Below are 12,286 nucleotides of genomic sequence, written 5' to 3' on the forward strand. Positions count from 1 at the left end.
AATTGTGTAGAAATTGTTTAGTGGGAACGTAATTTGCTCTGTAAACTTTCACCAAAAACACAATAAATATTATTTAAACAAATAAATAAAAGGAGGCACCCTTTCCTCCAGCCGATTTGCCCATGTGTGCACATTTGCGGTATACAATGGAACAGGTTGGGCTCCATTCAATCACGGAGCCCAACAAAATGGTAGGCGCCTATGGCCACACACAGATGGGGGAAGCACGGGATGTCCAACATCCAACCTGCTCCACTGTATAAGTTCTGGACTGCGAAGTTTGGGACTTCCTTTTTGCCTATTGTTTAGTTTAACTTAGCTACTTTTGGGGGACTTGCAAGCAGAGATCTTTAACTGGGGTTTTTGGTTCTGTGTGAGGGGAGCCTGAGGGTAGATTTCCGAATCTGAGAATGCACGATAAAGTTCAAGTTCTCACCAGCGCCTGCAGGCCCTAAACACTGCCCTCACCCTACTTACCTCTCTGATCTGCTCTCTCCTTCGGCTAGCCTCCTGCTTGTTCTGCAAACACACCACCTCCATCCCCATCTCAGGGCCTTTGAATGCTCTGTCCCCTCTGTCCAGAGTACCCTTCTCCCAGATATTCTCACAGCTTCCTCGTTTGATTTGGACTCTGTTTAAATATCACCTCCTCAGAAAGGATATCCCTGGCTTCCTCTTTCACTCTCCATTCCCTTTACAAAAACAAAACTCAAACAAATTGCTGGGGAGTTGGTTCTGATTCATGGCAGCCTCATGTGCTTCAAAGCAGAGCTTCCCTCCCACAGGGTTTTCTTAGCTGTAATCGTATAGAATCACATCGCCAGGCCTTTCTTCTGCAGCACTGCTGAGTGGATTCAAACCACCAAGCTTTTGCTTAGTAGCCGAGCACAATCTATTTGTACCACTCAGGGACCTTCTCCATCCCCTTAACCTGCCTTATTTTCCTCCATGGCGTTTACCACCTACTTGACATTATATTATTTATTTATTTGTAGCCCCTGGGTGACACAAACAGTTAACATGCTCAGCTGCTAACCCAAAGTTTGGAGATTTGAGTCCACTCAGCTGCGCCTGGGAAGAAAGGCCTGGCCATCTACTTCCAAAGGATCACAGCCACTGAAAACTCTGTGGAGCAGAGTTCTACTCTGACACACTCATGGAGTCACCATGAGTCTGACTCAAGGGCAACTGGTTATCATTCATTCATTCATTTTATTGTCTCTCCACTCCCTCCCCTAGAACGGTGTCTGGCACATAATAGGTGCTCAATAAATATTTGTGTACATATGACCATTTCCCTGGGGTGAGGATCATAATTTTCATCACCTCTCCAATGGGCCCTGGGATATCCCAAAGTTTTAAAAGTATTCTAAGTTCGGTTCTGGAAGATGCATGGTCATGCAGGGCGGGTGGGGGACCCAGGACAGAGCCTGAGGAAGGAGTGAAGGGAGAATCTGGGGTCCAGGCAGAGGGTAGGAGAAACTCGGGGACCCATCCACAGGTGACCCGTGTTAGAGGATTATGGGGGCAGGTGGTGAGAGGAACTCAGGACCCCCCCTGCCCCACCCCGCCTCCTGCTTGTGGGAAAAATGCAGTGCCCCCACCACTCCCCCAGTTTGTCTGTCTGGTGAGAAGAGAGACACACCAGACTAAGTGATTGCAAAAACAACAAAGAAACGCTCTTTAATGACCAGAGCCCAAGCTGAAGCCCCTGGGCCTGAACTGAAACCCAACAACTTAAAATGCCAACAGGGCTCTACTTTGCCCCTAAAACAAAAACCAAGGCAGTTGCCATTCCCATCCGGGCATTAGAACCTCTTTGCTGCTGGAGCTTCTTTGGCATAACTATTGAAGGTTGAAAAATCAAGAAAAAAATGATCTTTAACCAACTATCATGATTTGGGGTGGGGGGGTGGTTGTCTCTCTCTGGGAGAAATGACGCATCGGTGATTTGGAGTCAGGGTCAGGAAAGAAGTAGGCCCAACAAGGGGAAGAACAACCAGAGGGAGGAGAAAGATGTTGGCTCACCATTCCAGGATAAGCCTGACATGACATGGTGCCCCAATGACATGATGTCCCTCCAGCATCTCCCCTTTCCCTCTCCCAGCTCCTGGCGCATGAGCTGCTGAAGGCGGGGAAGGAACGATCCAGCGTGGTCCCCGAGGAAGCGGTGGGTCTTCAGGTGAGTGAAGAAGGTGGAGAAGGCAGTTCTCAAGTGGGGCCCCCAACTTGAAGGCCTTGAGGTGGAGGGTCCAAGCCAGCCTCGGTCACTGTCTCCAAATTCTGAGGGCTGCCAGGGTAAGCGCAGTGGGGTCCTCTAGGTCCAAGGATCCAAGAATTTCACAAGGAATGGAGCCCTGGGACTGAGATGTCGAAGGGGAGAATGTCCGTGAACTTGGAAGATCATGAACTTCAGGCCAGAAGGAGCTGCAAGGCTGTGAGGTCAAAGGGGGCAGGGCTGGCCTGGCTTTCCCACAGGCCCCTATGATTCGGGATCCAGCAGGGATGAGTTCTGAGGGCCAAAGACTCCAAAGGGCAGGGGATCCAGGGAGGGTTTAAGGGGTGCAGATCGTAGTAGCTCATGGTCCTCAGCGCTTGACCTTGCGGCCAGCCGAGTTGCGCCCACTGCGGCGGTAGAGGGACTGTTGGCCGCCGTTGAGTGGGCAATACTTGAGCGTGTGGGCCTGCCCCCCAGTGGCACCACACAGGGGACACACGTAGTGCCTCAGGATGGGACACATCACCACGCCCTCTGGTGTCTTCAGCTGGTGTGAAGAGTAGACGTGGCGGGACTCACCGTTGTGCTTGCAGAAATTGCACAGGTTGGACAGGCCCCCGCTGGCCCCTGGCCCTCTCAGCACTCCCGGCCCCTCATTCCGCCCCAGCGGTGGCCCGGGTCTTGCCTCTTCAACGCTTTGGGCCTCTGGCCTTTGCCCCTGACTCTGGATCAGCTCCAATACCACCTGGCTCAGGTTGAAGTAGTCCTTCCACATGTCAAAGGGGGGCAGCTGCATGGCGCCGGGGCGGGGTTGGTGGGTAGATGGAGGGGGGCTGGGGCTGGGGAGGAGTAGCAGAAGCTGTGCAGAGCAGAGAGGAGCTGCACCCCCCTTTATACTCCCTAGAGCCCCTTCTAAGCAAAGGTGGAGCTTAGAATTTAAAGGGCCCACTCCCTACGTGTGACCCCCATCTGACTCTAGTCACTCAAGGAGACCCTGCAGGAGGACAGTACCCTGGTCTCGGGTTTCTGCTCTACCTCCAAGGTGGTCTGTAACCTCCAGGAAGAACCTACCCATCCTTAGTCCTCAGTTTCCCTATGCATTCAATGATGTTCCACGTTTGCTAATGCCTCCCGCCCCCTACCCTCCCCTTCTCCCGGACTAGAGGGCCAGCTGCCCCCTCCATATACCCCAGAGCCATTTCTAGTAGCAAAGTTGAGTGCCATCAAACTGATTCCAACTCATAACAATTCCATGTGACAGAGTAGAACTGCTCCCATAGGTTTTTTTCAGGTTGCAATCTTTATGGGAGCAGATCGCCAGGTCTTTCTCCCACGGAGCTGTTGGGTGGGTTCAAAGCACCAACTGTTTGGTTAGCACCCCAGCACTTAACTGTTGCACCACCAGGGTCAGGCACTGTGCTACACTGTTACCTGCATGATCTGATTTAATCCCTGCAACAACTCCATGAGATCAACACCTTTAAGATCCAATTTTATAGATGAGAGCTGAGGATCAGAGATGGAAACTAATTGAGCCAAGGTCACACAGCATGCAAATGGCAGAGCTGGGATTCCAACCCAGGTCTGTGGGACTCCAAAGCAAACCTTCTTCCTACCACTTTTGTTGGTTTGTTTGTTTTTATTGCGCATTAGGTGAACATTTACAGAGCAAATCAGATTCTCATTCGATAGTTTGTACATAAAGTGTTTCATGAACTTGGCTTCATTCCCTACAATGTGTCAGCACTCTCCCCATTTCTGCCCTGGGTTCCCAATTTCCTTTCCTCCTACTTTCTACCCCTTCCTATCGTCTCATTTTTGCCTTGGGGCAGATGTTGCCCTTTTGCTCTGTATAATTGATTGTTCTAAGGTGCACGTTCCTCTCTCGGGTGTTACAGTCTATCTTATGGGCTTGTCTATTGTATGGTTGGAAGGTGGTCTCCGGGAAGGGCCCTCTTACTTCTTTTGGATTAAAACCTTTTCTTTCATCATGTCTTACAATGTTGTGGTTGTTGCTATTAGCTGCCATCGAGTTGGCCCCTCACTCATGGTGACCTCATCTGTTACAGAGTAGAGATGCCCCATAGAGTTTTCTTGGCTGTAATCTTTATGGAAGCAGATCGCCGGGCCTTTCACAGAGCCACTGGGTAGGGTCGAACCTCAATCCTTTGGATTAGCGTCTGATTACAAACCACTTGTGTCACCTAGGGTCCTTACATCCTGAACTCCAAAAAAACACCTCTTGCACCGGAAGAACTAGATGGTGCCCGGCTACAACCGATGGCTGCCCTGAGACAAAACACAACAGAGAACCCCTGAGGGAGCAGGATAGCAGTGGGATGCAGACCCCAAATTCTCATAAGACCAGACTTAATAGTCTGACTGCGACTAGAAGGACCCCGGTGGTCATGGCCCCCAGACCTTCTGTTGGCCCAGGACAGGAACCATTCCTGAAGCCAACTCTTCAGACATAGATTGGACTGGACAATGGGTTGGAGAGGGATGGTGGTGAGGAGTGAGCCTCTTGGATCAGGTGGGCACTTGAGACTATGTTGGTATCTCCTGCCTGGAGGGGAGATGAGAGGGTGGAGGGGGTTAGAAGCTGGCGAAATGGACACAAAAAGAGAGAGTGGAGGGAGGGAGTGGGCCGTCTCATTAGGGGGAGAGTAATTGGGAGTGTGTAGCAAGGTATACATGGGTTTTTGTGTGAGATGCTGGCTTGATTTGTAAACTTTCACTTAAAGCACAATAAAAATTATATATATACATAAAAAACAGAAACAAACAAAAAAAAAACCTCTTGCCCTTGAATTGGTTCTGACTCATAGTGACCCTATAGGACAGAGTAGAACTGCCCCATAGGGTTTCCAAAGAATGGCTGATGGATTCCTTCTGTGTTTAGCAGCTGAGCTCTTAACCACTGTACCACCAGGACTCCACATCCTGAACTAGGAGGCACTTATTCAACAAATGTTTATTAAATGTGTGCTCAGTAAGGAACCCTGGTGGCACAGCAGTTAAGCACTCGGATTCTAACTGAAAGGTTGGCAGTTTGAACTCACTTAGCAGCTCCTCAGAAGAAAGACCTGGCAATCTGCTCCTGTAAAGATTACAGCCTACTGGAGAAACCCAGAGAGTATGGCTCCCGGACACCCTTTTCACTCAGTACTGAAGGCACTCCTGAAGTTCACCCTTTGGCCAAAGAATAGACAGGCCTACAAAATAAACAATAACATACATAGCTCAAACATGTATATGAGACTAAATGGGCACATCAGCCCGAAAGCAAAGACAAGAAGGCAGGAAGGGACAGAAAACCTGGACGAATGGAAATGAGGAACCTGAGGCCAAGAAGGGGAGAGTGTTGACACATCTTGGGTTTGGCAACCAACGTCACAAAACAATATGTGTATTAATTATTTAATGAGAAACTAGTTTACTCTGTAAACTTTCACCTAAAGGACAATAAAATAAAGATTACAATCTAGAAAACCCTACGGGGCAGTTCTACTTTGTCACATGGGGTCACAATGGGTCTAAATCCATTCTATGGCGTCTAACAACAACACAGTGCTCACAAACCTCATAACCACTCAAGAAGGTGAGCACTTTCATTTCCATTTTACAGAGGAGGATATTTCACGGAGCTCAGAAAGGTTAAGGAATGTACTCAAGGTCACACAGGAGGGAAATGGCAGAGCTGGGGTTGGTACCCAGGTCTGACTCCAGCAATCCTGGGACTTGATCTTAAATGCAGCGGAGGATGTTGGCATGACACAGTCTCACTTAGAATGACCTCCACCGTCCCAAATCCTTCCCCATCTTCAGGACCAAGCAAAAGCTTTGCCTCTTGCCCACCCCACCTCCAGGGACTCTTCTTCCACTGATGGTCTCCCTTGGTCTCCTTGAACATTCAACAGGTAGCTATTGAGCGCTGGGAATGCCGCAGGAGTGACCAAGGCAACAGGATGCGGCTTCATAAGCAACCAGCCCAGTGGGGAAGCAGCAACGACAAAACCAAAGCTCACAAAGACCCCAGTATAGTCGTCGTGGCTCGGTATCTGCGGGGGATTGGGTCCGTACCCGGATTAACTTTTCAGTGTCCCGATGGACACCCATGTAGGTGGAAAATCAACCCCGGTTATGATTATTACCTGAGCCCAGTACTTAGTGACATTTTACAAAAGTGCTTTTTGCAATGTTTTAATATCCATGGATGTTCCTTGGAAGGAAACCACTGTGTACATTGTGGCCTGCCTGCTCTTGGGTTTGTTCGATTTTATTCAGACTTTATCCAGAGTCGTTCACCATTTCTAGAAGCCACATCACCCAGGGTGATGGTATCTGTCCCCAAACAACACACTATTTGTTCCTACCTCAGTCATGGTGAGTCTAGGGGCAGATGATGGTATCTGCCGACCTGTTCCTGGTTGTGGTCAAGTCAATGCTGACTTATGGCCATAGGGTTTTCTTGGCTATAATCTTTATGGAAGGAGATCACCAGGCCTTTCCTTCGTGGCCTGCTGGGTGGGTTTGAACCACCAACCTTTAGGTTAGGAGCTGACAGCAAACCTAGTTATATGCCTGATTAAATGTTTTTCATAGTGGCCATACCTAAACATTTACATACTAAAACATGTGATTTTATTATAAATTACCGTCTCTTTATTTCTCCTTTATATTATAGTTCTACCACCTGTCAGTTTGTCGTGTTGTGGTGGCTTGCGTATTGCTGTGAGGCTGTATTGCTTAAATACCACAGGTATTTAAATATAGTATCAGCAGGGTCACCCATGGTGGACAGGTTTCAATGGAGCTTCCAGACTAAGGCAGACCAGGAAGAAAGGCCTGGTAATCCACTTCCACAAATCAGCCAATGAAAATTCTATGGATCAAAATGGAATATTGTCCAAAATAGTGCTGGAAGATAACCCCTCCCCCCCAGCACCTGATTGGAAGGCACTCAAAATACACAGTGGCTGTGACAATGGACTCAAGCATTCTGATCATGAAGATGGTGCAGGACCGGGCAGAGTTTTGTTCTATTGTACATGGAGTTGACATAAGCCAGAACTGACTCAATGAAAACTAACAACAATGACAACGACATATTATAGTTAGGACACAATATTAATTAAAAAAATAATTTGTGTGTGTTGGTGGGTTATATTATCTGAGTTTAATTTCAGGATACCAAAAGGGTATTTCAAAATGCCATTATATAAAGTGGGTACTGGGTCTCCTGGGTTTAAGAACCAGTGATGTAGGCCAAGGTCAGCCCTTCAGTCTTTACCTTCAGAGCAATAGGGAGTCATGGAAGGATTTAGGCAGGGGAAGGACATGATCAGAACTGTACTTTAGGAAGATCCCTTGTTGCCATTAATTGAATGGGGACGGGGGGAGAGGACAGTTGACCCTATATACAACAGAACGAAACACTGCCCAGTCCTGCCCCATCCTCACAATTATTGTTATGCTTGAGCCCATTTTTGCGGCCACTGTGTCAATTCATCTCATTGAGGGTCTTCCTCTTTTTCGCTGCCCCTCTACTTAACCAAATATGATGTCCTTCTCTAGGGACTGGCCCCTCCTGATAACATGTCCAAAGTATGTGAGACAAGTCTTGCCATCCTTGCTTCCAAGGAGCATTCTGGCTGTACTTCTTCCAAGACAGATTAGTTCATTCTTCTGGCAGTCCATGGTGTATTCAATAGTCTTCGCCAACACTATAATTCAAAGGCGTCAATTCCTCTTCAGTCTTCCTTATTCATTGTCCAGCTTTCACATGCATATGATGTGACTGAAAACATCATGGCTTGGATCAGGGGCACCTCAGTCCTTAAAGTGACATCTTTGCTTTTTGACACTTTAAAGAGAGAGTTTGAAGATTTGCCCAATGCAATGCGTTGTTTGATTTCTCGACTGCTGCTTCCATGGCTGTTGACTGTGGATCCAAACAAAATGACATCCTTGACAACTTCAATCTTTTCTCTGTTTATCTTGATGTTGCTTATTGGTCCAGTAGTGAGGATTTTTGTTTTCTTTATGTTGGGGTGTAATCCACACTGAAGGCTGTGGTCTTTGATCTTCTTCAGTAAGTGCTTCAAGTCCTCTTCACTTTCAGCAAGCAAGGCTGTATCATCTGCATAACGCAGGTTGTTAATGAGTCTTCCTCCAATCCTGATGACCTGTTCTTCTTCATATAGTCCAGCTTCTTGGATTATTTGCTCAGAATACAGATTGACTAAGTATGGTGAAAGGATACAACCCTGACACACAACTTTCCTGACTTTAAACCATGCGATATCTCCTTGTTCCGTTCGAATGACTGCCTCTTAGTCTAAGTACAGGTTCCTTATGAGCGCAATTAAGTTCTGGAATTCCCATTCTTCACAATTTTATCCACAATTTGTTATGATCCACACGGTCAAATGCCTTTGCATAGTCAATAAAACACAGGTAAACATCCTTCCGGTATTCTCTGCTTTCAGCCAGGATCTATCTGCATCAGCAATGATATCCCTTGTTCCATGTCCTCTTCTGAAACTGGCCTGAATTTCTGGCAGTTCCCTGTTGATGTACTGCTGCAACCACTTTTGAATGATCTTCAGCAAAATTTTACTTCTGTGTGATATTAATGATATTGTTGGATGACTTCCGCATTCTGTTGGATCACCTTTCTTTGGAATGGGTTCAAATACAGATCTCTTCCACTCGATTGGTCAGGTAGCTGTCTTCCAAATTTCTTGGCATAGACGAGTGAGCACTTCCAGCGCTGCATCCATTTGTTGAAACATCTCAACTGGTATTCCATTAATTTCTGGAGCCTTGTTTTTCGCCAGTGCCTTCAGTGCAGCCTCGGTTTAGTCAGGGACAAAATCTGATCAAAGTCTATTGAGAACTCCCTGATGGCAGAGATCATGTCTTGCCTCCAGAAGGACCTTAATAAATACTTATTGGGGTAATGTGGCGTCTCTGTGGATGGGCTCACAGTTAGGAGGTAATGAAGGGAGGAATTTGTGAATGTCACAGGAAAGGTCTTCTCGTGATATGACTTTTCAGCTTTCTGTAATTTCCTTTTGAAGTAGGGATTTACATAATGACTTGTTTGATGTCTGTCTTCACTTGGAGGAGGCCAGGGCCAGGGCTGTCTTGGTCACTGATGTGTTCCCAGCTTTGTCCAGCATAGGGGCGGGCATAGAGTAGGAGGCTAGGGAATGTTAGCTGAATGAATGAATGGAAGGCAGTAACACTACCAAAAAAAACTTACAAAAAACCTGTTGCTGTCGAATTGTTTCCACCTCCTAGTGACCCTATGTGTTACAGAGAAGAACTTCTTCATAGGGTTTTCTTGGCTATAATCTTTACAGAAGCAGATCACCAGGCTTTTCTACCGTGGTGCCACTGGTGGGTTTGAACCGTCCAACTTAAGGTTAGTAGTTGAGCATAAACTACTTGTGCCACCCTGGAAACTTACAATGTTAAACTTCCTTGTTCTAAATATCCATAGACCAATAACAGATCTTTCACATGGGTGACGCCTAAGTCTTGAGTACTTACAATGTCCTTCGCTGCTCAACTGTGATGTCCTCTTCCTCCAGGAAGCCTTCCCTGACCTCCCAGGCTGGGTTAGCTGAGTGCTTTTAACCACTGTGCCACCAGGATTCCTTAAGCCAACTCAGGGAGGCTTTTTTTTTTTTTCTTTCTAATCATTTCATGTATGGGACAAGCCAATTTATGGAGGTTTTTATGCGACAAGCCAACTTGGGAAGTGTCTTGGTTATCTACTGCTGCTATAATAGAAATACCACGAGTGGATGCCTTTTACAAACACATTTATTTTCTCAAAGTTCAGGGGGCTAGAAGTCCAAATTCAGGGTGCTGGCTCTAGGGGAAGGCTTTCTTTGTCAACCCTGGGGGAAGGTCCTTGGCACTTCAGCTTCTGTTTCCTGGTTCCTTGAAGATCTCCATATGGCTTTGCATCTATCTTCCTCCCATTTCTTCTTGCTCCTTTTATATCTTGAAAGAGATTGACTGAAGACACACCCTACACTAATCCTGCCTCAACAACATTACAGAAAACTCATTCCCTAGTGGGATTATAACCAAAGGCACAGAGGTCAGAAGTTACATATTTTGGGGAGACACAATTCTATCCATAACACCACCTCACCCCAACTTGACCAGTCTCCGCCCAAAGTGTGTCATCCCAACGTGCCCCAGGATGTGTGACATACTCAGTCTAGTGCTCCCCCATGTTTGAGACTTGGGGTTCAGCTTAGACTCATGGATCCTCCCTCACCACCCTGGCAGGTTAAGTACCCCCCATGTGATCTGTAGCTTCTTCTCCCTCTGACCATCAATTGTTGTTAACTGCCATCGAGTTGGCTCCGAGTCATGGCCACTCCATGTCCAACAGAAGAAAACATTGTTGGGTCCTGTACCATCGTCACCGTCATTGGTATGATCGAGTCCATTATTATGGCCACTGTGTATTTTGAGTGCCTTCCAAGCTAGGGGGCTCATCTTCCAGCCCTCTATCAGATGATATTTTGTTATGATCCATGAGGTTTTCATGGGCTAATTTTTAGAAGTAGATCACCAGGCCTTTCTTCTGCTTCTTAGTCTGGAAGCTCCATTGAAATCTGTCCACCATAGGTGACCCTGCACCACGCAAGCCACCACAGTACAACAAAGTCACGGACGGGTAGTGGCTGGCCATCAAACCCCTCAGCACATCACTGGGATTATTTCCTTGTCCCTGACCCTGTTTAGGTGGAGAGTTCGGTGAAGACAAGGACCTTAGTAGGTAAATCTCTCTATCCCCGTGCTCAGGCCTAGCGTAGAGCAGATAACAATAACAAGAGCCCCGTTTGTGGAGAGTTCCAGGTGTCAGAGCCTCAGTTGCTAAGCATTCCACATACATTTTCTGGTTTAATCCTCACCATAAGCCTTGTGAGATGTGTACAGTAGACTCACTTTTAGGATGTCAGAGAATGACATAAAGAGAGGTGAGGATTTCAAGGCTCCGCGCCTTCCCTCAACAATCCCAACTATTGTTACAAGACTCCCAGATTCTATTGCTTGTGAGTCTGGGTTTTTTTTTTCCCCTCCCGCCTTATTATGTATTTTTCCTCAATTGTTTTCTTCTAAACCAAACTCATTGCTGTCAAGTCAATTCCAACATATAGTGACCTTATAGGACAAGAGAGAACTCCCCCATAGCATTCCCAAGCCTATAATCTTTACAGAAGCACGCTGCCACATCTTTCTCCCGTGGAGCAGCTGGTGGGTTCAAACTGCTGACGCTTTGGTTAGCAGCCAAGCAGTTTGACCACTGCGCCACCAGGGCTCCTTTGTTTTCTTGTAGAATTCTGTTATTCTAAGCATGGATACCCTTCCCCCCTGATGTTTTATTCAGTGAGTCAAGTGAAGGACTTCTCTCCTTAGACAACCCCTCTTCAGAGGTATGGTTGCTACTATGTATTCAGGGAAGGGCCAAGATGATACTAATGAGAAATTCATCAGCTCTGGTGTTTACTTGATCATAACCCTCACCCCCGCCCCCGCCCCAAGACCAGGACCACTGTCTGCTGTCCAGACTCCACAACGGCCTGTTTACTTGTGAATTTCCCTCCCAGCCTCAAGCCTGGCAGAAAACAGCTCAGGACCTCTGGGGTCTTAAAAGCTTGCAGGCAGCCACATAAAATACAACCACTGGTCTCTTCCCTTCTGGAGCAAAGGAGAGTGAAGAAAGCCAAACATTCAAGGGAGCAATTATCCAAAGGACTAATGGACCACATGAACCACACCCTGTACGACACCGAGACCAGAAGAACTAGATGGTACCTGGCTACCACTACCGACCACTCAGACTGGGATCAGAACCGAGGGTCCCAGACAGAGTACGAGAAAAACGTAGAACAAAAAGTCAGATTCACAAAAAAGTCCAGAGTTACTGGTCTGACAGACTAAAGGAACCCCCAAGACTATGACCATAAGACACCCTCCTGACCTGGAACTGAAGCCATTCCCGGAGACCACCTTCTAGCCAAACAATAGACAAGC

The 12,286-nt window shown here is 47.1% G+C and overlaps 1 protein-coding gene across 1 annotated transcript; it reads right to left on the minus strand.

The window, feature by feature from the left end:
• Window positions 1-2,588: 2,588 nt before the first annotated feature.
• Window positions 2,589-3,014, minus strand: NANOS2 (nanos C2HC-type zinc finger 2). The gene has a single exon (XM_049900251.1). The coding sequence runs from the start codon at window positions 3,012-3,014 to the stop codon at window positions 2,589-2,591; it is 426 nt and encodes a 141-aa protein (XP_049756208.1).
• Window positions 3,015-12,286: the final 9,272 nt, after the last annotated feature.

The sequence above is a fragment of the Elephas maximus genome, chromosome 11 (assembly GCF_024166365.1).
Source record: "Elephas maximus indicus isolate mEleMax1 chromosome 11, mEleMax1 primary haplotype, whole genome shotgun sequence".
In the NCBI taxonomy this organism is placed as follows: Eukaryota; Metazoa; Chordata; class Mammalia; order Proboscidea; family Elephantidae; genus Elephas; species Elephas maximus.